Source organism: Myiozetetes cayanensis, unplaced genomic scaffold, assembly GCF_022539395.1.
Source record: "Myiozetetes cayanensis isolate MyiCay16 unplaced genomic scaffold, myiCay2020 scf27, whole genome shotgun sequence".
Taxonomy (NCBI): domain Eukaryota; kingdom Metazoa; phylum Chordata; class Aves; order Passeriformes; family Tyrannidae; genus Myiozetetes; species Myiozetetes cayanensis.
In genome coordinates, this window is record NW_026087488.1 from 3,319,956 (window position 1) to 3,344,107 (window position 24,152).

General features: G+C 51.2%; 3 protein-coding genes across 6 annotated transcripts in view; all 3 read right to left on the reverse strand.

Annotated features, from left to right (window-relative positions):
* Positions 1-96: 96 nt before the first annotated feature.
* LOC126643445 (aldehyde dehydrogenase family 3 member A2-like) lies at positions 97-5,566 on the reverse strand. Its single transcript, XM_050321795.1, has 11 exons — positions 5,404-5,566; positions 4,552-4,725; positions 4,107-4,338; positions 3,934-4,019; positions 3,637-3,845; positions 3,382-3,499; positions 3,120-3,261; positions 2,798-2,964; positions 2,122-2,221; positions 1,163-1,398; positions 97-1,016 (listed from the first exon to the last, which is right to left on the reverse strand). Exons 2-11 carry the CDS (start codon positions 4,711-4,713, stop codon positions 1,002-1,004), a joined length of 1,467 nt encoding a protein of 488 aa, XP_050177752.1. The 5' UTR covers positions 4,714-4,725; positions 5,404-5,566; the 3' UTR covers positions 97-1,001.
* A 487-nt stretch (positions 5,567-6,053) lies between these two features.
* LOC126643444 (aldehyde dehydrogenase family 3 member A2-like) lies at positions 6,054-13,586 on the reverse strand. 3 transcript variants are annotated; one of them, XM_050321792.1, is made up of 12 exons: positions 13,420-13,586; positions 12,554-12,727; positions 11,931-12,162; positions 11,758-11,843; positions 10,683-10,891; positions 10,428-10,545; positions 10,166-10,307; positions 9,868-10,034; positions 9,631-9,730; positions 8,941-9,176; positions 7,835-7,958; positions 6,054-7,526 (listed from the first exon to the last, which is right to left on the reverse strand). In XM_050321792.1, the coding sequence occupies exons 2-11, from the start codon at positions 12,704-12,706 to the stop codon at positions 7,878-7,880; spliced, it is 1,524 nt and encodes a 507-aa protein (XP_050177749.1). In that variant the 5' UTR covers positions 12,707-12,727; positions 13,420-13,586; the 3' UTR covers positions 6,054-7,526; positions 7,835-7,877. The 3 variants fall into 3 exon arrangements, with proteins under 3 accessions (XP_050177749.1, XP_050177751.1, XP_050177750.1); XM_050321794.1 differs by lacking the exon at positions 7,835-7,958 and having other exon boundaries at positions 6,054-7,408; XM_050321793.1 differs by lacking the exon at positions 7,835-7,958.
* A 4,268-nt stretch (positions 13,587-17,854) lies between these two features.
* ULK2 (unc-51 like autophagy activating kinase 2) overlaps positions 17,855-24,152 on the reverse strand; it is a 37,908-nt gene continuing 31,610 nt past the window's right edge. The window contains exons 23-28 of one of the 2 annotated variants that reach the window (XM_050321786.1): positions 23,921-24,129; positions 22,463-22,641; positions 21,386-21,504; positions 20,853-21,010; positions 19,803-19,938; positions 17,855-19,716 (exon numbers count right to left, since the gene is read on the reverse strand). In XM_050321786.1, the coding sequence (XP_050177743.1) occupies positions 19,649-19,716; positions 19,803-19,938; positions 20,853-21,010; positions 21,386-21,504; positions 22,463-22,641; positions 23,921-24,129 (869 nt within the window). In that variant the 3' untranslated portion in view covers positions 17,855-19,648. Of the gene's footprint in view, positions 19,717-19,802; positions 19,939-20,852; positions 21,011-21,385; positions 21,505-22,462; positions 22,642-23,920; positions 24,130-24,152 lie in introns of those variants that run through there. The other variant, XR_007629753.1, reaches the window with a different exon arrangement.

The following is a 24,152-nucleotide window of genomic DNA, read 5'->3' on the forward strand; positions in this document are numbered from 1 at the left end:
TCCTTTGGGTGGAGGCTGAGGGCGGGCTGGGGTTGGAGCAGGGAGCATCTGATGCTGGGGGCTGCACACGTGGGTCTTGTCCTGTCCCAGGTGGCCTTTGCAGTAAAACAAAGGTTTTATTCAGCAAGGGTCAAGGTCAGCTCTCAGTTACAAGTTTAGAGGTAAAAGACTACCTAAAAACCAATAAAAACCTGAAATTCAGTTGCAGATGAGGTGGTTGGCTGCTCTGCCACCCTGGCCGAGGACATCCCTGACCTGGCACTCTGGTTGCAGCAAAGCCCCTGTCTTTGCCCCAGCAGCCCCAAAAGCAGTGCAGCAGCAGTGCAGTTGTGGCACTCCTGGCACTCCTCGAGTCCTTGGGACAGTGTGGCTGCAGCTCAGAGAGCCTTTGCTGTCACTCAGGTGCCCTTTGCACACCTTAGATGGCTAAGGGTGATTTCCCTGCAACGAGCACATCACCCACTCGGTCATGAGTCCCATAAAGGATGGGATGCTGCAGGTTCTTCCAGGCTCCTTCCCTCTGCTCTGGAGACAAGCAGCCTGGACTGTTCCCTGCAGTGACACCCACGATTTGCTAGGCTTATTGCTGTACTGAGCTAGCTTCCTACGGGAATCAGGCAGGCATTAAGTAGATAACAGGCTCAGTAACAACTGGCTTTGTTTAGGTACCCTTGTGACAAACACTCCCCCATTCCCAAGAGTTTTTAGATAAGCTCCTGTTTACAAAGCAGGGTGGATGCTGTTTCCTTCCATCTGCCACTCACTGCTCAGGCATGACCCGTGGCCTAGGTCTTGATAAATTCCTGCTGCAGCAGGAGCTGGAGCCTTGAGCTTGGTGTATTTGTGCTTTAGGTACTTTCTGTTGTCTTCTACCTCTTCAGTGTGTTGGCTGCCTCGGAAGAAATGAAATTGCAGCAGAGAAAAGTTCAGCACTAGGACTGCAGGGAGCGAGTGGTGGGTTCCGGGGCTGGAAAGCTGCCGACTGCCCATCACCCCTCTCGTCAGGGGGAGAATATCTGGAAAGGCACAAAAACAGGGATGAGTCCCCCAGGAAGGGAACAGAGCCCAAGGGAAGGTGGCCACAGAGGCTGAGGGCAGATGGGGCTCAGGGGACAGAGCTGGGAGCACAAACTGACACGGACAGCAGAGACACAAGGCCCACCTTTGCCATCACTGCTTTCACAGCCCCCAGCAGGGCCGAGATGAACTGTCCCACTCGGCTGTGGCTGCAGTGCTTCAGGAGGAAGAACTTGGCCAAATCCACCTTCTCCTGGCTGCCAGGTGGGTACCTCAGTTTGTTCACAACCTCCATCTTCAGGTCCCTGATCAGGCAGGCGCGGCGGTGGGAGAAGGTCTCGAAGCTGTACCTGCCATGGTAGGCTCCCATCCCGCTGTTACCTGAGGGACACAACCCAGGCAGGTCACACCACGCACAGAGACACCTGTGTTTCTTCAGTTCTGTCTGACAGCCCCCAGGACACGGGGAAAGGTTGGTCATGCTGCTTCTCACACCTGGAGCAGCTGCTCTGCTCCCCCAGGGCACAGAAGCAAAGAGCAGCTTTATTAACGACCCAGAAATAGGTGAGGACCTGCTCACTGTCTTGAACTGCTGTTCAGGCTGGTTGTGTGCACCTGTCCTTGAAAGGTTAATGGCACCAGTTCTCAACCCTCCCAGGGCTCTCCCACAGAGTTTTCACAGGGGTCAGTGACAGGAGGGACTGAATCTATGATTTCAAGGAGTGGGACATGAGGAGGACATTCAGCACTCTGACACCAGCAACAACCAAGACCTCAGCCAGGTTGTCCCTGCTACATGACCCTGACAGTGACTGTGGAAACTCAGCCAGCCACTTGGCTATAGGCAACTTCATCCCACTCCTCAGCACAGGAGAACAGGAGCTCACATATGTGCCAGAGGGTTTTCCTCTCTCAAGGTGGGAGGCCTAAAAACCACAACACTAATGAGGCTTTTTACAAAGAGAAAATAACAGAAAAAAATCCCATTAATGGGGAAAATGCAGCTGAAAGTTCCTGAATTGCCAAAGGGGCACAACAGCACATGGGCCAGAGGATGTTGCTGGGAGACTGAATCCAGGGGCAGGGGGTGGAGCAGGGACTCACCCACACCACCGAAGGGCAGATCCGGAAGCACGGAGTGCATGAGGACGTCATTGCCTGTCATGCCACCGCTGGAGGTCTCTGATATCACCCGTCTGATCAGCTGCCCAGAATGGGAGATGGCACAGAACAAGGGGAAATCAAGATGGGACACCACACCATGTCCCAGAGCAGGGAGGGTTCAAGCTGGTGCTTCCATCCCGCTCTGTGCAGGGCACAGTCTGTGCCTTGTTTCGAGGGAGAGGCCACTTTACATCACTTAAGCACAAGATCTGCCCGACTGGAACAGCCCTGACCATCTCAGTGGGACAGGTCAGAGGCAGAGGTGCATCCACCCAGAGCCTGGGGTGCTTCTCAGCCCTCCCACACAAACCAGCTGGGGCTGTTGTGACACGGCAAAGCCCTGTCCTGAATTCCTGAACTGGTACAACAGAGCCTGGAGTGAGGGCAGGAGACGTGCCAGGAGCCAGCACCCACCCGCGTGGGTGGCCAGCTGAGAGGACAGGGAGAGGTGCAAACCCAGAGCCCTTCAGCAGCTCTGGGGACACTGATGGCCCCTGTGAGCCAAACGCTGCAACTCACACGGAAGAGGAACGGACACAGACCCTGCACGAAGCCCTCTCTGGGACCAGCCAAGTACAGGATCCAACCACACAGAGGCACCACTGTCCAGACCCACCTTCTTGTTGTTGGAGAACACATACAAGGCAAGGGGCTTCTCCCGACGGTTGATGAACTCAGTGGCTTCCTCTACGCTCTTCACCGTCACAATGGGCAGGACAGGTCCAAAGATTTCCTCCTCCATCACCTTTGAATCCGGGGAAACGTCGGTCAGGATGGTCGGTGCTGCAACAAAGAGGAGAACAGCATGAGCAGGACAGAACACCTGCTCCATCACAGGACCTCGTGGCACTGTCTGTGTGAAACACAATCCAAGCAAACCACAGACACACAGACCCCAAAGGGCACCCACTAACACCTCCCCTCCCAGCCAGCAGCACCTATGAAGCAGGAGGCCTCATCACTCTCTCCCCCATGAGCGATCTTCTGCCCTTCCAGCAAGCCCATCACCCTCTTGAAGTGGCGCTTGTTGATGATCCTTTCATAATCTGGAGACGACTTCACGTCCTCCCCATAGAACTCCTGACAAAGGCACAGCAGAAACAAAGTGCTCAACACACCTGCCAACAGCCACAGCTCCAGCAACTCACACCTGGGCTGTGATGGGGACAACTCCCACGGCACTGGCAGCTGCTGCCTCACCTGGAGAGTGGCCTTGATGTTCTCCACCACCTGGCTCTGGATGGACGGCTCACACAGGATGTAGTCTGGGGCGATGCAGGTTTGCCCACAGTTCATGTATTTCCCCCATGTTATTCGCCTGCAGGGGAAAGGCAGGGGGTTTCTCCACTCTCAGTCCCTTCCACAGCCCATAGCCCAGCTGACAGCACCTGAGCTGGGCACACTGGACCAGAGATGTGCCCCTGCCCCACTGCTGAGGGGGTGCAATGGCCTGACCTGCAGGCGACGGCCAGGTCACAGTCCTTGTCGATGTAGCAGGGGCTCTTCCCACCCAGCTCCAGGGTGACGGGTGTCAGGTGCTTGGCAGCTGCTGCCATCACGATTTTGCCCACTGCAGAGTTGCCGGTGTAGAGGATGTGATCAAACCTCTGGGTGAGCAGCTCTGTTGTCTCAGGAACTCCTCCAGTGACCACGGGGTACAGCTCCTGCAAGGCAAGGGGGTCAGTGTCACCCCAACCCTGAGCATCACTGTGGCACAGAGAAACCTGGGGACCAACACGGGGCCACACTCACCCGGTCCAGGTACTGGGGGAGGAGTTCAGCCACCAGCTTAGCCGTGTTCTCACTGACCTCTGAGGGCTTCACCACCACAGCATTGCCTACAAGACAGACACAGCACAGCCCCTGAGCCCTCACCTTCCTCTCCCCCAGCACCCACCCACAGCCCCACAAAGCATGGGCCCCACCTGCTGCGATGGCCCCGATCAGAGGCTGCATGACCAGCACAAAGGGGTAGTTCCAGGCCCCGATGATCAGCACCACTCCCAGCGGCTCAAAGTTGATGTAGGCCTCGTCCCTCATTGTCATCAGGTTCTTCTTCACGGGCTGGGGGGCTGCCCAGGACGGCAGCTTCTCCATGACCAGGGCCAGCTCCACCAGCACACCCAGGATCTCATGGCTGTAGGCGTTGGGTCCACTCTGCAACAAGGGGGAAACTGGGGAGGATATGGCAAAGCCACTCACCTCCCACACCCACTGTGGCAGCCTGGAGGGTCAGAGCAAAGTCATGCTCCACGGTGGGGGACATGACAGAAACCATCAGCTGTGGCCCAGGCAGCCCTTGGCCCTCCTGCTTTCCTCAGGGCTGCCCGGTGCCTGTGCAGAAGGGAGAGACCCCCTGCCCACCCAGACCTTGTGCAGATCCGCGTGGAGGGCTGCCAGGATCTCCTTCTCCTTCTCCTGCACCATCCGCTCCAGGGCCTTCAGCTGCTGTATCCTGAACTCCAGCGGGCGGCTCCGGCCCGAGTTGAAGGCGGCTCTGGCCCGTGCTATGACGTGCTGCATCCTCTCCATGGCTGCTCAGGGCTGTGAGGGGACACAGCAACACCCAGCTCACCACAGGGCCATCTGCTCACCCCTGGGAACATTTAATGTGGGGCCACCACCGTGACATGTCCCACCCTGAGGAAGGCTGGGAGATGTTCTCCTCTTTGGAGAGGAGCTCCTGCCCCCAAGTCGAGTTCTCAGGGCCCACACTCTCCAAGCCCTGTTCTACTTGTGCAGGGTCCAACACACGGCACCTCTCACAGCAGTCTGGGGATGGCTGATGGATCCTGCTCTGTGGCTGCTTTCTCCCAGCTTGGGGATACCCTCAAACCCACCAGCCACTCCACCCTCCACTGACAGGGCTGCTCCCCAAGGAGCCAAAACACTGAGACGACCGTGGCCTGGGCAGGCAGCTGGCTGGAGCAGAGCTGTGTGCCCAAAACCTGCCTGCACTCAACTTCCCCATAACTCCAAGGCCCTCCCATGTCTTTGCAAAACATGACAAGACAAAAGGTTTTCATTCTGCTTCCCAGGAGCAGCACTTTTCAGTCAGGATCTGCCTGCATCCCTGCCCAACCAAATAAGACATCAAGGTTCCCTGACAACAATTAAAATCTGCCCTTCCCAGCCTGGCTGCCACAGCTGCCTGACACAGCCCCCAGTCCTGTCCAAGAAAGCAAATGACTCATTAAAAAACGAAGGAAAAGAGAAAGTTACCTTCAGAGAAGCTGCTCTCTCCACCAGTGTCCCGCAGTGAGTGCAGGCAGGCACAAGCCCTGCCCCTGCCACGGCTCGGAGCGATCCCTCCTCCCACGAGCGGGTGGCTGGCCCTGGCCCAGGGCTCTTGCTGGCTACGAGATGCCCTTTACCCAGCTCTATCCTCAGCTGTGAACACACAAACCCTGGATCTTCCTGTCCAGCCGGGGCAGTGACTCAGGGATTGCGAGAGACCACGTGGCTTTGCCCGCGTTGGGCGCACGAGGCCGGGGAAGCGCCCTCCACGTGCCACAGCTGCTGTCGGGAGCCAGCACATGCGGGCACGGGATCTGAACAAAGCCCAACCAGCAGATGAGAGGCAACCCAGGGATGGACTTGTGCGGGAGAAGCAAACCCAGCTCCTCCACAGCCATTCACCCCCCAGTCCCAGCTCACCCCACGCCCTGCCTGGCTCCAGGCACCTCTTCAGTGCCTGCCAGAGCTCTGAGGGACCCTTCCCCGTGAGCAGAGAGATCGCTGTGCCAGGAACACGTCCCCCTGAACCGGGGCAGAGACACCTCACAGCACACGGTGTGATGTTTGGCCAGAGCTGGGAGTGGCAGAGGATGAGCAGGATTCCTCAGCAGACTCCAGGGACTTACCACACTCAGTTTATTACTTAAATTCGTGGTGTTTATTTAGTACTTGCAAAATATATCATCAAAAAGGCTTAGCACATGGGATTTTCACCAGCCACGAAGAAATCCTACTTATTGCACAGTAAATATAATTTTCTACTCTATGTTAATTGCATTTAGTAATAATTTTTTTTAATTTGCCTTATTTTGACATTAATATTTCTAAGGCTCTTTCACATTCAATTCCTTCAGCATCCTCCCTCCAAGCTAGAACAAGTCCCACATTATCCCCCACTGCAAGACTACAGCAGCCCCAGAAGCTCAAACACAAAGGACCACACACTTTTTCAATATTTGTTTTCCCTTGGAGGAATCCGACCAGGAACAGTTTTGTACTGGCTCTGGCTGGGGTGGAGTTAATTTTCAACATAGTCAGGAAGTTTCTTCATAGCAGGATGGTGCTGTTTTGGATTTGTGACATTGGCAATGATGGCATCTGTCTTCCCAAGTCCCCATCAGGTGTGATGACGCCCTGCTTTCCTGGGGATGGCTGAACAACTGTCTGATAAGGGGAATTAATGAACAGATTCCTCAATTTGCTTTAATTTGCCTGCATGCCCAGCTTTCACTTCACCTACTAAACTATCTTTCTCTCAACCTACAAGTTTTCTCACTCCTCTGATTTTCTTCCCCATCCCACTGGGAATAAGTGAGCAGCTGCATGGAGCTGAGCTAACCCAAAGGTACTTTGTCATTCCCTCTTCTCTAAACAGGCCTGGAAGTTCTTTGGCATGAGCATAAGACACTCATCAGCACAATACAGGCAGTGCAGGTACCACCTCTGTAATTTCCTAACACTTAAATAATTGTTACAGCCATATGGTGAAACCCAGAGCCCCAGAAGGGCACCAGCCTGCATCCCCTGACCAGCTGTGGATGATTCCAATTTGCAGAGATCCATGAATATTTCATCTCAAATGTCAAGGGGAACCTCACTTGGGTTCATTCACAACCATCACTCTTGGTCAAATGCATCAGCCAGCATGGTCTGTCTCAGACTTGTCACCAACAGGGAGGGTGTTCAGAGCACAACAGGAGAGAGCCCATCCCAAAAACTGCAGGGAAAACACTGTCAGCCCAAGGACTGCTGAAGCTGAAGCTCCTGTTGGTCACTGAAGGAAGGCAAGTGGTTTGGTGTGCCCCTGGAAGCAGCACTCTGCATGGCATGGGGTGGAGATAGGGACTGGAATTTCTTGCTCTGCAGTCCTCCTCCGGAGAGCTTGTCCCCTCTGGTCCCTCTGTTCCAGCATGGCTTTTTAGCAAACAGGAGTCTGAGCCTTCTTGTTGTTAGTGCCTCTCTAAGGCTACTCTGTGTGCTCGACAGCTCACTGAAATCACCCAGAACAAAAGAAAATCATGACTTCCCAGCTTAAGGAAAGAGACACAAAGCGAGCACCCAGAGCACGGCTGGCACACGGGGCCTCCTCCTCTTCATCAGTAAACCACCTGTGAGAGCAAAACAACACCAAGGTCCTGTGAAGGGTCTGTGAGACAAAACCAATTCCCTTTCTAGAACAGCCTGAAGCAAAGCCTCTTCACTCGGTGACTCCCCCAGGGTGCAGCTCGCCTGCCTCCTGCCCCTCAGCATGCACTGGGCGGTTCTCCTGGAACCAGGACGAGCTCCATGCACTGCCAGCGAAAGCATCGTGCTCTGGCTCTTGGGGAGCTTTCTCCGAGCCCCACATTCACCACTCTACAAAGCTTTCCCCGATGTCAAGCTAGGTCTACACAGAGGAGAAGAAAAAGGCTCCTACCTCACTGTGACAGCCACAGCAGTGCTCTGAAACCTGCTCCTCCTTACCACCCACTGGGCCAGCCCAGCCTCTGCACAGCCAGCACAATCAAGAGGGCTTTTCTCTTCAGCACAGACTGGTGGTTCTGAGAAACCCAAATGATTTCAAGACGCCGTGAGTTTCCCCCCTCATCCACCTAGACAGGGCCTGCCCCCCTGGCTGGTGCCTCAAAGCCTGAGCCAGTTCTTTGGCTTTTGCATCTCCTCCTGGAACACGTGGGCAGGTTATTTCCCTGGCTTGTTGGGCTTCTCCTCACAGCAGTAACAACACAGACTGAAGGGCAGAGTCCTGATCCACCCTGACACCTCCTGTCCCCTCGGGCCGCTCCCTTAAGTTCACCAAACCCCACGGATGCACAGCTGAGCCTTGTGAGGAGCAGCCAGCGAAGGCACCGCAGTACCCGGTTTGTCAGACACAGAGAACCAACAGTGATCACACTTGGAGATTTAGATCTTGCTCCTGCACCTCAGGAGGCATCTCGAGGCCTCCAGCCAGCTCCAGCAGGGCCTCTGCCTCCTGCAGAGAGGGGAGGACATCCCACCCTTCCGCACTGCCCGGCTGGAAACGAGGGAGGAAACGGGAATAATTGAGCTGAGGTCAGACAGGGGCTGAAATTGGACAAGGAACAAGAGTTCATTGCAAACCCAGGCTTTGGGACACAGCTTCCCTTCCCAGGGTGCCATGGCACAAACTGCAGCTGTCAGGGCCGTGGAGCAGCTCAAACGCTGCTGAAGGAAACCCTGGAGTTGAAACCTCTCCTAACCTGTCCAGAACTACCAACTTCTGCCTCTGGAGGGAGCATCCCACGGGTGTCACCTACCAGAGCAGTGCAACAAGTAGCACAGCAGCCTGGGACATCTCTCTGGGGACATTCCTATTCTACAGACCACTGGCAAGAGTGAGAACCAGATCTTGGCAATTTGAGGTGGGACAGATATAAGAAGTCTCAGGACAGAAGAAGAGGCCAGGCTCTAAGAAAGGGCTGCGGTTGCAAAGAGTGAACTTGCAGAAGATGAGGTGAACTGCACATGCGCCCAACTTAAGACCCAAAGAGACCCAAAACTCACCTTCATCATCACCGCTGCCACCACCCCCAGCAGGGCCAGGACGGCCAGTCCAATTCGGCCCCTGTTAAACCGCTTCAGGAGGACAAACTTGGTCCAGTCCACCTTCTTCTGGCTGACAGGTGGGTACCGCATTTTGTTGGTGCTCTCCATCTTCAGGTCCTTGATGAGGCAGGCGCGGCGGTGGGAGAAGGTCTCGAAGCTGTGCTTGCCGTGGTAGGCGCCCATCCCGCTGTGACCTGAGGGACACAAGCCAGGCAGGTCACACCCCGCAGGCACAGCCCAGCCAAGCCTTTGGCCTCCTGAGGACAACCGGCCCTTCCTCCCCGCAGCACTTCTCAGTCTCTAAGGTGTCCATCTGTGCTCCGCGATAACCCCTGCCAATTCTCCCCAGCTGAAGTCCTAGCCCTTCCACCTGCTAATTACTGCTAATCCCTCTGATTGCAGCTAATGTTTTTAATGCACCTTCCACAGCAGTCTGCACTAAATGCTTTAATCTTTCCAAAAATACACCCAGAGGCTTTTCCCCTTTCTGGCCCCTGCCCTAATGCATTCCCAGAATTTGTTATTATTATCAAGATCTGATGCACAGAGACCCTTGGGCTGCAACAGGTACAGCAGTACCATGGGTTGCCTCCCGGGTCACACACAGAGTGGCAAGTCCCAATGCTTGAGAAACTGCAGTTAACTTACCAACACCACCAAAGGGCAAGGTTGAGAGGAAGAAATGCATAATGACATCATTTCCAGTCACACCCCCACTGGAGGTTTCCGAGATGACTCTTTTGATTAACTAGCAAAAGAAAACAAAATACACAAATCATTACAAAGGCCCAGAAGAGATCAGACCACGTAACTGAGGATACTGGGAAGGGAGCCACAACACAACAGGCCATCATGACCATTTTCTCTGGCACAGCCCAGACCCACCTTCTTGTTGTTGGAGAACACATACAAGGCAAGGGGCTTCTCCCGACGGTTGATGAACTCAATGGCTTCCTCTACGCTCTTCACTGTCACAATGGGCAGGACAGGTCCAAAGATTTCCTCCTCCATCACCTTTGAATCCGGGGAAACGTCGGTCAGGATGGTTGGTGCTGCAACAAAGAGGAGAACAGCATGAGCAGGACAGAACACCTGCTCCATCACAGGACCTCGTGGCACTGTCTGTGTGAAACACAGACCCCAAAGGGCACCCACTAACACCTCCCCTCCCAGCCAGCAGCACCTATGAAGCAGGAGGCCTCATCACTCTCTCCCCCATGAGCGATCTTCTGCCCTTCCAGCAAGCCCATCACCCTCTTGAAGTGGCGCTTGTTGACGATCCTTTCATAATCTGGAGATGACTTCACGTCCTCCCCATAGAACTCCTGACAAAGGCACAGCAGAAACAAAGTGCTCAACACACCTGCCAACAGCCACAGCTCCAGCAACTCACACCTGGGCTGTGATGGGGACAACTCCCACAGCACTGGGAGCTGCTGCCTCACCTGGAGAGTGGCCTTGATGTTCTCCACCACCTGGCTCTGGATGGACGGCTCACACAGGATGTAGTCTGGGGCGATGCAGGTTTGCCCACAGTTCATGTATTTCCCCCACGTTATTCGCCTGCAGGGGAAAGGCAGGGGGTTTCTCCACTCTCAGTCCCTTCCACAGCCCACAGCCCAGCTGACAGCACCTGAGCTGGGCACACTGGACCAGAGATTTGCCCCTGCCCCACTGCTGAGGGGGTGCAATGGCCTGACCTGCAGGCGACGGCCAGGTCACAGTCCTTGTCGATGTAGCAGGGGCTCTTCCCACCCAGCTCCAGGGTGACGGGTGTCAGGTGCTTGGCAGCTGCTGCCATCACGATTTTGCCCACTGCGGTGTTGCCGGTGTAGAGGATGTGATCAAACCTCTGGGTGAGCAGCTCTGTTGTCTCAGGAACTCCTCCAGTGACCACGGGGTACAGCTCCTGCGGGGCAAACCAGAGCCTTACAGTCACCTTCATTTAAAGCAAGTGTATCAAGGCAGCAGCTCTGCACGTGGCAGAGTGTAGGATAATCTGTGAGATACTTTAGGATCTGGACAAAAGACAGTGATAGATAACAGGCATGCTCTGCTCCTTCCCCTGAAATGAAGTTTCACCTCCCACTTTGTGCCACACAGACTTAATGAAACGGAGATTGAAGCCGGGGCTGAGTCAGACTCCTGCACAGTAAGACTCAGGGCACGAAGGACTGTCGGGCCCTCCCACGGGCTGTCTCCTTCCTCTGCTCTTGCCTCCCACCTAGAGAATGCACTAACTCCCTGGAGGAAACTGCACAGGGGCCTGTGCTGTCAAAGCAAACAGTATCTCAGTGACAGAGTGCAATGATGTCAGAACAGTCAAGCAAGTGGAGGAGAAACAACACATCCTGCTACGAGCGTGGGGCAGCAGGACACAAAAAACACGGGGGTCCTGCCATGGTGCCCAGTTCTCAGGAAGAGCCAGGCACAGCCAGCGTTCAAGCAAACCTGTGCTTACCTAGGGGCATCCCCAGCACAGCTCCAAATGAGCAGCTGCAGCAGGGGCAAGTATGTAAACACCTCTACACATGGTCATGGGTGGCAAAAAGACTACCACCCTGCAGCAGCGTTATGTAATGTGAGCACTTCAGGTTACACAAACACGGGAAGAATTTGTCAACACACCTTTGTACTTTCAAGAGTAATACAACCCTTCCTGTGCCTCCTGCTTAAGCTCCTTTAAAGAGAGCAGGCAACTGATTTGACTTGAACCCCCAGGAGCCCTTTGGAAGCAGATCAGGACAGTCATGCCAGGCCCAGGGCCACACTCACCCGGTCCAGGTACTGGGGGAGGAGTTCAGCCACCAGCTTAGCCGTGTTCTCACTGACCTCTGAGGGCTTCACCACCACAGCATTGCCTACAAGACAGACACAGCACAGCCCCTGAGCCCTCACCTTCCTCTCCCCCAGCACCCACCCACAGCCCCACAAAGCATGGGCCCCACCTGCTGCGATGGCCCCGATCAGAGGCTGCATGATCAGCACAAAGGGGTAGTTCCAGGCCCCGATGATCAGCACCACTCCCAGCGGCTCAAAGTTGATGTAGGCCTCGTCCCTCATTGTCATCAGGTTCTTCTTCACGGGCTGGGGGGCTGCCCAGGACGGCAGCTTCTCCATGACCAGGGCCAGCTCCGCCAGCAAGCCCAGGATCTCATGGCTGTAGGCGTTGGGCCCACCCTGCAGTGACAAGATGTTCGGGAGGGGATGGCAGAGGCACCCACCTCCCACAGCCACCATGGGGAAAAATGGTAAATTCTGCTGGTTCGAAGTCCCTGACACTGGCAGTGCTGCCCCAAAGGATCCCTGGCAGAAGACACTCAGTCTGGGGCTGTGAGACAGAAGCCAAAAGCTGACAGCCAGGGCCTGCCTTCGCAGTCCTGCCTTAGACCACCTCCTTCTTAGAAATGGTGGCAGCAGACCTCGGCAGGCCACAGTGGGAGCCAGGGCCATGGGGGACAAGAGTAAAAGCCACTTGGCACAGCAAAGCCAAACCTCGGCCTTCCCACTTTGCCTTCCGGGCTGGCTGCTGTCCACGCATGGCTGATGTGAGAAACGCCCCGACCCACACCTTGTGCAGATCCGCATGGAGGGCTGCCAGGATCTCCTTCTCCTTTTCCTTCACCATCCGCTCCAGGGCCTTCAGCTGCTGTATCCTGAACTCCAGCGGGCGGCTCCGGCCCGAGTTGAAGGCGGCTCTGGCCCTCGCCACGACCTTCTCCATCGTTTCCGTGGCTGCTCAGGGCTGCGGGGGGACACAGCAACACCCGGCTCACCGCGGGCCCTCCCTGCCGTTCCCCACGAGCCCCGGACACGCTCCCATCTCCACTCGCCACCCGTCCCCGCCCCAGATCCAGAGCGGGGGAAAAAGCCGTCGCGTTTGGCCCTAATCCCGCCGCGTCTCTCTGAAACCTCAAATAATTCCCGAGTTAGAAAAGTTTGACAAGCAGCTCGGGGAGCGAACGTTAAGTGGGCGCGCAGGAATGTCACCGAGGAAAAACCGAGCGCTACCCCAGCCAGGGTCTCTTCCCGCACCCCCGTACCCAGCGATGCCCAGCGAGGGGGCGGAACCCCGGGGGGGGACGTCACCCCTCCGAGGAACCCCCCGGGGACCCCCGAGCCGCCAGCGGGGCCGGTGCGACACCCCGTGCGACAACCGCTGGCTGCGAGGCGGCGGCGGCCGCTGCCCCCGCACCACCCCCGCGGGCAGGACCCTCCGCCCCCGCGGCCCCACCGCCCACCGGGGGCCACCGCAGCTTCGCCCGCTTCCCTTTTCCGTTCACATGGCGGAAGCGGAACGGGCGAGGCCGCCGCCCCCATGGCCGTCCCGCAGCGCCCCGGGCGGCTCCGCGCTGCCCGCGGGTCCCGCTGCGTGCGGGGCGGCCCCGGCGCTGCCGGGAGAGCGGAGCGGGGTGAAGGGTGCGTTTAAACTGGTACCTCGACACTCGCGGCGTGGGGGGATTCTCCGTCCGTGCTTCCCCGCGGGGGTGGGCGGTGTGGCGGCAGCGCCGTCCGCTCCGAAGGATGCTCCAGTGCGCCGGGAAGCAGCCGCCGAGCCGGGGGTGGGAGCGGATCTGGCACGGCCCGGCGGGTTGTGAAACGCTGCGGGGCGTGGAGCCGGGAGAGCACTGCGGGAGGAGGGCAGAGTCCCCTCCCCGGGGCCTTATCGGAGCAGCTGCACCCACGGCTGTCCCCTGCGCTCCCTTCCAGCCTCTTCAGAGGAAGGAAAGCCCGACAATGTGGTGTTTTGTGGGAGGCGAAGAAGCAAAGCGGCAGGAATAGCTTGCCCGGCCAGGAAAGTCGAATTAACCTTGATACAGCACTTGCGTGGGAAACGAGCCAAAAAATATGCAGAGAAGGGAGCTGAGACAAGGCTGGGTGCATTCCAGTTAAAAATAGACCTGCCACAACTTGTTCTAAGAAGTGCACGGGGATTATTTAAAACTTACTCCCAGGTTGTTACGCGCTACCTATGGTGCCAGGCCTTTTATTGCCACGCCACCTCTAACCAGGCCATTAATTGCCAATTCTCCTCAGCTGGAGCTTTTCCCCACAAAATCCTTGCCCACCTCACCTCTGAGACACAGGGCTGGCAGCTGGGTGCTCCTGCCCAGGAGCTGGGGCTCCTAGAATGGAGCACCCCTTCTCCTGACAAGTTTCATCTCCTTTTCCCACATCAACACAGCTTGCAGTGACTGGAAGTGCCCTTTAGCTCAGCAAGTTGTGCTGAACCACAACTCCCCCCAGCCACCCCAACTGTGGTCACTTGGCCTCCCTAACAGCTCCTGGGCTGTGGCTCAGTGTGAACATTTCACAAGCTGTTACACAAATCTCAGCAGCAAACACCCAGCTGTGGGGAAGAATGGCATGAGCAACTGCCAATACTTGTGTACAGGAGGCAACATGGGAAAGAAAAACCTGCTGGGCTTGACAGGATTCTTCCAGGTGGTGTATGGAAAGATGGGTCTGCATTGAAGGAGACATCTGTAGAAGCAGAACATTCTTTGCAGGAGCATTACTTACTTGATGCAAATGTGCTCTCCTTGGTCCTGTCAGCATCCTTGCAGGGCTGGTCAGAGCTGTGTCCAGGCACCACGCTGTCTGGAGGTCCAAGAGGAATCAGATAAGGAATTAATGCTACTGCAATCAGAGTAAAAGCCTGAGCTCTCAGTGTGAGGATTACCTGGGGAAACAGTGCTGCAGTGCACCAGCCCAGGATGTCAGCAGGAGCAGGGAGATGGATATTTACCTACATTTTCCACAGCAGACCATTCTCCAGAGCTTGTAAAATTCTCGTCCTTCAGCCCAAGGGTTTTCATGTCACAACAGTGCTTCTTGTGCTTGGCATCACTCAGGGGAAGCACCAGCTCCCAGTTATCCCAATGGTCAGCAGGTTGGGGCTGTGCCACGGTTCCCCAGAAATGAGACAGCATCCTGGGAGACAGTCAGTCCCTTTTGGTCCTTGTCAGGGACAACTTTCAGCCAGTTATGGACAGGAAACAAAGCTGAGGGTGTTTTAAGTGTTGCAAAGTAGTGGTTGAATGTCCCTGGAGCAGCTGAGATTTCAGGGAAGTGTGGGATCTGGAGTGGGATGGAGGAGTACCCCAGGCAGTGCGGGTGAGATGCATGGTCTGCAGTGTGCTCCCCACGCCTGGCAGCTGGCACTGCTCTCTATTTTTATTCAGTCACTAAGAAACAATAAAGGGAACTAGTTATGAGAAAATAATGGAACTCCACAGGAATCAGGAGGTGAGCAGTGCTAGGTGGGCTCTAATCCCCAGGGCTGTACTTACAGCAGCAAGAGAGGTTTTACTGAGAAGCTGAGCTCGAGACTCACCTCTCCCCTCATTTCTCAAAACCCTTGCAGAGTCAATTAACTGCAATGAGACAGGCTCTGCCCTGCCCTGGGGAGCAGCCCTTTGTGCTGGTCCTTGCCCTGCTCCCAAAAGCATCCAGCAGAGCCAGGGGAAGGAGGACTTTGGTTTGGAAGATATGCTGTGCAGTATTTGGTTTCAAGAGTCCACCAAAAAACCACAGCTGATCAATAAATATTTGTTTAGCTTGCACACCACGCTCACAGAACTGTAAGTTTTCAGCTAGGCTGACAATCCTCAATTTCTGCTCAGATCTCTGCCTAGCCTCAAATTCCAAGTGTTCTCCAGAAGTCACAGAATCTGCCCAGTGGCACAAGATGGGCAGATGCAAAGCCCAAACAGCACTCAAGCACAAAAGCGGGCACAGAAGATGAACAACAGGGAGAGGTTTTAAGGAACCTACAGGAATAAATAGAGCTCAGTTCATTTATGGCATCACTTGTTTTGAAAGCTGTGGCTGATCTCAGAGTGGCAAGAAGGAGATACTGTGTCCTTACAGAGCCGTGGTCTGTGGGCTGCATTGTAGACATAGCTGGGGCCATGGAAAATGTGAAAAGCGACACAAAGAAACAATGGGGATGATTGGCACAAGGACTGCAACAAGACTCAACAGCCCCACTGGCACTCGGTTTGCTTTCAGGCAGAGAGGAGGGGGGAGCCTGCCGTGCACAAAAGCCTATTGAAAAGGTGTTTGTCCAAAGGAGCAGTGCCAAGGCTTAGTTCCACCGGGCTCCAGCTGACTTAGAGACCTCAGGAGAGGGGTTACCCGGACAGACTTCACTCCTCTGCAGAAAGGAGGAGCTGTGGGAGCACTCTGGAAAAGCCACAGCCAGGGCTATGGCTCGGGTCGGACAGGGAGGCTCAGGATAAAGGGAGATTTGCCTAAAGACTTAAAAGGTGTCCTAGACAGCGAAAAAAGATAGTAGCAAGCAGAGCTCGGAGCAGACAAAAAAGTCAAAGGATTAGAATTTAAATTAAAAAAAGAAAAGAAAAAAGGAGAGGAAACAGGAAACAAAAAGGAGGTGGGTCACAAGTCAGGTCACAAGCCAGCCTATCTGAATTTCAAAGCCTTTGGGAGCAGCAGGATCCAGCTCTCCTTGCTCCAGACGAAAAGCAAGCTTCACTTTCGGGTGCAGTTGAGCAAAGCATCACGATAAGGATGAGTCACAAGTTTTTGCCTCTGAACCCTGAGATGACACAGCAATAGCTGGATGGAGCCCTACAAGCAAGTAGCAAGAATTGTGCAAAAGGTAGCAAGTCCCAGGAACAACTCACACAGCAAAAATGCTTCTTGGAGTAATTTGTAGCATGTTAGTTGCGAGTCAAATCAACTAAATTTCATTCTCTGCACCAGAGGAAGGGCTGAGAGTTCAACTCGCTTTTAGAGAGCAGCAAATGTCAGAGTCAAAATGTGTTTTAGACACTATGGAGAGAGAGGAACAAGTACAGAACATGGAGCCTGAGGAGATGCTGGAGAGCTGGACTAGAAAAGCACGTCAAAATATCTCCTTTCAAGTTCTATCTTTCAAAAGGCTGGGGGAAAAAAAAAAGAATTTGGTGAAAACAAGCACCTGCTGTTCAGCGCGGGGAGCCGGAGACAGAGGACAGCTTCAGGATCTTCGTGGAATGAGTTTATGCAGAAAGACAGGCCATGAACATTGGTCTCCTCCTCCTGAAAACAGCCAGCAAGAATGGCCCTTTTCTTCTCCTCCTGTTTGTGCAGCTGGAGTCTTGCTGGCAAGAGGGGAAGGAGAATGAGCTTGAATCCTGAGGGGAAAAAAAAAACAAACCAACAAAAACCAGTGAGTTCCTGGGAAAAGCAGCCTATCTCCTAGTCTTGTGCACTGAGGCTGTTGCTTTGTTCCTAGATTTGGGTTCAGACATGTCATTAGCATTCCCTGCTCACTCCTTCCTCATCCTCTTTATGTGCCAGCCACAATAATAAATTGGGAAAATTCTGATAGTACAGCTAAGAAATACAACAGCCACATTAGCAGCTACCACAGCACCACTCAGCTGGGGACAGGGCATCAGCTCTGAGGTGAACAAAGCCCATTTTTGGTAAGCTTTGGACAGAAATTGTAATTTCCTGCCAGTTTTTTGTCAATTAGCTCTGTATAGGCTGCTCTGGCAGCCCAGACAGCTCCTCTTTGCTAGAGGCAACAAATAAGCACCTTGTTGAAAGAACATACAGCTGTTACTCAGGATTCCTACTTAGCATTTTCGTTTTCAAATCCAAGCTTTTAAAATAAAAAAAAAAAAAATTTAAAAAATAAAGCAGCAGGGTAAATTGTTTTCCTAAAGCCAGGGAAAACAAACTCAGGGACACTCTGTGCCAGAGCCACCCAGAGATAAGGAACTCAAGGATGCTGCCCCATCCTGCCCTGGTGGCAGCTCCAAGTGCCGAGGGGAACATTCAGCAACAGGTTTAACCAGCCAAGTACAGACTGTTCTTCCTGAATTTACCACCTCTGCTTACAGAGACACACAAACTCAAGTTGTACCATAGAAACACTTCTAGTGTCAGTATTTATTTTTACCTTAATATACATTTATACAGGCCATAATAAAAAGGCTATTACGCAACAGTTCAGTGAGTTATTACCTAGTTCCAAGAATAATGCATGCAATTACAAAGGAGAGGTAGAAACACCGTATTAAAGACCTAAAAATACAAACATTATATAAACAAACACTTTCAAATTAACTGTTGGAATTTCATACAGATAAATAAGGTAAAAAGTACATTACTCTTGTCAAAGTAAAGGAAACACATGGTTATCCGAACACTGAAACAATATTTTGATGTGTAAGCCCTGTACAACTTTGTCAAATAGTTCAGACCACTGTGTTTAAGAGGATTAAAATGATTTTGTCCTGGAGAATGGTTTATTCAAGTATTCAAGCAGTTGAGTAACAAAAAAGTCCCAAAAATAAAGTATAGGAACCATTTCCAGAGAAGCTGATCTGCCTAAATACTTTGCAAATCGCTGACCTGATGATCTCATGGGATGCTTGAAATGATAATGCCTATAAGGCTAAATGAAGCTTCCCACCTCTCCCCCAAAATGCACACAAAATAATCCTGATTTTTCACACACTCTATGTAGAGATTCTACATCAAGTTATCAGCATCTCAAACCGCAACATTATTTTCTGGGTATATTTTTTTTTTTTTTTTTGCATGGTTCCTTGCAGAACCTTTCAGTTTACAGTATTTATTGTAATACTGCCCGAGAAACAAACTACAGAGAACTGTCATTACACCCCTATAAAGACTGCAGGCATTAATGCACATTTCGCATGCACAACAAAAGATGCAACCGAATCTATATAAAAGCAAACAACCAGCAACTCAACATTGCTATTACTGAGAAAGTCCAGAGCAGTAGTTACTCAAGTATTAGACAAATAGGTATAAAATGGAAAGGTTCACATGAATACAAGTTTTTACAGTTTGTTTGAAAGTCTTCTAGAAGCTACATTTGAAATTCTGAAAAGAATTTTATGTACACTGAAATGAAATTCAGCCAAGTCCATTGTGCCTTCTTTCTCTAAATTTTTTTTTTTTATATATAGTTCTTCAAAAATGAATATACAGTTGCTTTAGTAAATTAGTGCAAAACAAAATATTTTGGAAGAAGATCATCAAATTGTATCCACATCAGCTGAAAACCCCCTGGGGATTCTGCCCAGATGGAGAGAATTTCTTCCATCACCACTTTTCCCCTGTGTACGAGCGCGCTCTTTCCATCCCTTCATATCACAACCTGAGCCGTGTTTACAACAGGTGAGCTCCAATACAAGGCAGCTTAGCCCCAAAAGCTTCAAGCAGCACTTGCACATGGTTAGGGTTTCCCAAATTCACTCAGCCACATTTTACTGACAGCTTAAAAACCTCTCGAGGGAATCTTCTGAGGGAAGTGTCTTTTTGTACCTGACACAGAAGGATCCACTCTCTTAAAAACCTCATGAGGAAAAAAAAAAAAAAGACAAACCCTGATCATTCAAGTTCAAAGCACACGTACAAGGATCAGTTTGAAATGTGAAGAGAGATTCTTTTAAATTCTGTTGCTAGGAAGGAAAAGGAGCTGCTGGATCGGTAAGGCAAGTGTACTTTTGGAATTTCTCCTCTTTGAATATGCTGCTGTTTCTTTGGTAGTCACCACAGAAATGTAAGAATCGTCTTCCACGTGGGGCAGAACAAGGACAACAACGAAGCTGTAGTGAAAAAAGTGCAGTATCACTGATGTGGTCCCTTATGTTCACACCATCTGGTCCTCAGGATATCCCTACTGCTCGTACACAGCCACTGTGCTGTAGCAGAGCGCGGAGAGCCTTCGCTCGATGCTGGATTTATCTGCAGGGAGAGGGACAAGACAGGTGAGGACCAGCGCTGTTTTACAGTCAGTTCCATGTAACTGTCAGCACTCAACGTGAACTTACACTTGTGTACGTTTTCTATATCTGCAGGGTCCTGCAGTATTTTAGTCAGTCCCTCCAGCAGCAAGGCTGCCTTGTGGTATCGATATGTGATATCTTCAGTCTGCTGAAACATCTCGTCCAGAGCGGCCGACTGCACCTGCAAAATCAGGCAGGAGGGTCAGGTACGTCAACTGCGTTAGGCAAGTGATGAAACGAAAAATTCGGAATCACTGATCTAAAAGAGTCCGTGGGAAAGTATTTTTTGAGTCTTAATTTAGCTGATGTGTTTTAAGAACCGAGATGACAAAATTAAGTTGGAACTGCGCAGTCTTTAAGGTCCTTCCCAACCCAAGACTTTCTGTGATTCCAAGCCTGAGAGGATATAGCACCTGTGCTATGTTAACTGAGAATATTCTGCACATAAAAGCTATGAAAGCACTTTCTGATCTTTTGTGTTTCCATGTGTTACAACAACAAATGAATAAATATGCTTGTTCTTATACCTATGTTCTCTTGTAAAGAAGCCAAATTAATTGTGCACAACTACACCATCATCAGGGTTAAGCACAGTGTTTGCCACAATCTTTTGTGTGACACTGATGTTAAAAAGAATTCCCTCTCATCCAGAAAGCAGTTAAGTTTCCTGTACAGTCGCTGCATCTGCAGACAGAAATATCAATTAATGAAAAAGCTTCACATATGTTTGCTACTGTTTTTCCTCTGGATGAACAGACTGATGTTCAAATTGACCTGGCAGATTGATTGAAGCTACTCCTATGCTTTAATGAGCCTTCCTGGGTGAGACTTGAGCACACAGGGCTGTGTGGTTCAGGAGTTTATTTCCTTGTGCTTATGTTCCAAATGTGCTGATGTAGGGGAAACATCCCCGTGGAATCGGATCTGCCAGGAACTTTAGCCACAGTTAAGGCAGGGCAGGAAAGAGAATAAAAGACTAACAGAAATTACGCTAAACAGAATTCCAGAAACATACATTCTGTTTTCTGGTTAGGTGGAAGAGGGATGCGAGAGGATGAAACAATTCCTACAGTTTAGGTGAAATGGGTGACCTACCATTTCCACAGCACAGTTGTAGATGAGTTTCTCTGCAGTTACGCTGTTGATTTCATCAATGAACCTTTGCTTGTCCGAAAAGAAACGATTCAACTTTTCAGTCAGTTTCTTGCACATGCCAATACAGAATTTGTATCTCTCGTTGAGGCTTTTCACAACTAGAAGAGAGGTAAGAAGAAATTAAAAAAAAACCCACCCAAAACAAAGCAAAACAACAACATAGCCTAAGTTCAGCTTTGCTCAGCACAGCCAAAGTAAATTTGTTTAAACTTGTGCTTTTAATGTTTATTTACTCCGCCCCTTCTATGACTTGACTATATATCAAGTAACTTCCATTTCAAATCAATAACCAACCATTTCCTAACAGTTTCTGGCTGTGTCTTTGTTTACTATCAGAATTGTGCAACTGTACATATCTACAGTTCTCGTACAGAAGAAAAACACACAAATGTTGCAACTGAAACTATTTTTGAGTGATGCATCAGCAAAGAAAATCCACAAGCAAAGCAAATCAGATGATGTTTTGTCTATACCTTGCTTAACAGCAGTGGATGGGTTCAGTTTCCCCGACTTGACCTGTGCTTTGGCAAGATGCAGAGAAGATGCCAGTAACTGGGCAGCTTTCATGTACAATACCAGCTGCTCCACTTGTCTAGGGGGAGGGAGGACAAAAAATAGTAGTTATGCATCACAGCACCTTTCTTGAACACATTCAAGCCATAGGCAGACACCACCTTTTAATCACAATCCTCCACAGGACCCAGCAACAGCAGAAAAGGAAGACAGATGTTTAAAATGCAACTCCACCCCTCCCCTCCCTTCCCTTCACAAACACTCTGTCACGGGTTGAGGGGACATCTGCTCGTGTAGTAGCTGCAGCAGCAAACACAAACTGCTTTACTGCAGACATTTTAAAAAGGAACGCTTATTTGTGGGGACTCACTGCCCGAGGTCAACGTCTCACCACAAGTGACTGGGTGTACTTTTCTCACAGTGTCATTTCCTATGTCCCTGGAATTCTCAGTTGTGAAAAGCAAACACTTTGCAGGTTGTTTTTTGTTGGGTTTGGTTTTTTCTTTTTTGGTGGGTTTATTTTATTTTTTTTCAGGAAGAAGGCAGGAAGTGGAACTGCCCTTTCTCACCACTCCAAACATCTCATATTTCTCCTTGCTTTTGATTTTGTGTTAAGGCTGATTGGTTCAACTGAAAAAACAGTGGAATTGGGACACTCCTTCCCCCTTCCCAACCTCCAACTCAATCCTACTGCTTCAGTCAACAGGAAGGGATGAGGGCTCAGATCTGACAGAAGGTGGTGCACAAGTTTCTATGCTTAGAAAGGCACTGCTGCCCCTCAAACCTGAACTCCTCACCACCTTCCCCAGCTTATGTGGCAGACCAGAAAACACTGATCTTCTATTTGTCTGCTAGCAAACATCTCCCTGTCGTTTGCTGGCTTCTGATCTGTCTTCAGCTGTTAAAAAAAATCCATTCCTATTAAGATCCTGCACAGTAAAACAACCACTCCCAGCAAAAAGGGCACGGTTTCAACTCATTTTTTGATGTGTTCAGTCTTTGCTAATCCTCCCCATCCTGTCTGACCTCAAACTCACCCCCACTCTTTGCTGAGCTGGCTGATCTGATCAACCACGATGCTCTCCTGGATTTGGTACAGCGACACAGCAGAAGTGCACAGGTCTGGGTTTCCTCCTCGCGCTGCCGTCAGATCCAGAACACATTCTGTAAATGTCAGCATCATGTTTAGATGACGCAGTGTGTCTGTGTGTTCTCTCTGCCAGAGGGGGAGATGACAACAGTTTAACCATTGTAAGCCACCAGGCACAGTTAAAGCCCCTGCTAATCATTTGAGGATTTGCTGCTATGTCAGTTCTGTGCAGAAATCACGTCGTGGTAGAGCCAGCACTGAGGACTGCAGGACCAAATGGGTCCAACCAGATCAACAGATCTGTTAATGAATTCAAGATACTGTAGCTTATACTTCAGATTCTTTCAACAAAGCCAAAGGAACTGGTACATGGAGTTCTGTGTTTGTTGAAATCTGAAGAACTAAAGGAACCAAAGAGGACATCTTACTTGTTATTATACTATCAGCAACACAAAAGTATGTTTGGCACTTGTATGAGGAGCCAGGAGTAACATTTGTCTTTTATTATGTAATAGACTTGATAACTACAAAAGAGCCAAGCTAAAGCTTCATACTTAACCTGCTTCACTCTAATTTACCATTAGTTCTAAAATTATGTTTTGTAAAAAGGTGGCTGTTGCCAAAGTTTACAGTTTAGACTAAACAATTCCAACTGGAGCTAACAACTCATTCCTGCTTGGTGAGTAAAACTGACACTACATGCATAGTCTCTGCTCAAAAAAAAAAGTTAGCCTTCAAAACTAACCAAACATATCTTAGCAATACTTACACTACTTTCATTAGTAATGTAGGTCTAAATACCTTTCAAACTCTATCTGTGGGAAGAATACAGAGTACTGTCCAAATGTTATAACATATAGATTAGATGATATAGAGACCCAAACACCTTCCAGCAAGATGTGAATCAGAAAGCAGAACAGCAATCTGTTTGAGAAACGTAGAGCCCAAGGATAGCACTCTGGTGACAGACCACCCCAATTTGTGTTTCTAAAGTGTCACTCCCCCACACATTTTAAGAAATATAGGACACTCTTCCCACAAGTAGGATTTAACATCATCCCCTGACTGTGAAGAATCATTTAAATCCCAAGAGGGGCGTTGCTGCTGTCAGCACCCACGTCCAGAGAGGTGGCATTAAACAGAGGCCTCTTTGGGAGGCTCTGCTGGACAAAAGCAGCCACGTTCCTTCCTTTGGTTACCTGCTCAAACATATGAAATGCCAGGAGCAACTACCAAAGAGAAGCTGGCCACAATTGGTATGGGAATATTTTCAAGATCTTAAGACAGGAACATGTGGAGACAGCGAAGCGGAAACTACGGAGCGCTCGGAGCAGCCCTGGTTTTGCCACATCTCCCTCTTAGCAACATTATACGTTATGAAACATCAAATTATTTTTATCTTTACCTCCATTAACGTTTCCTCAGGCAGCTCTGGAGCTTCAAAGGTGATAAAGCCCTCTAGGCTGGGAGGTGAAGTACCATAAGGCATGTACTTCAGACTCGGAGCCGCCTCGGCCCCCGGAGGAGAGGAGCCCATATAAATCCCAGGGGGAGAGCCCATGTACACTCGGCCACTGGTGGAGCAGAGGGACCCTCCGGAACTGTTTGATCCTACTGCGAGAAAAATAACACACACA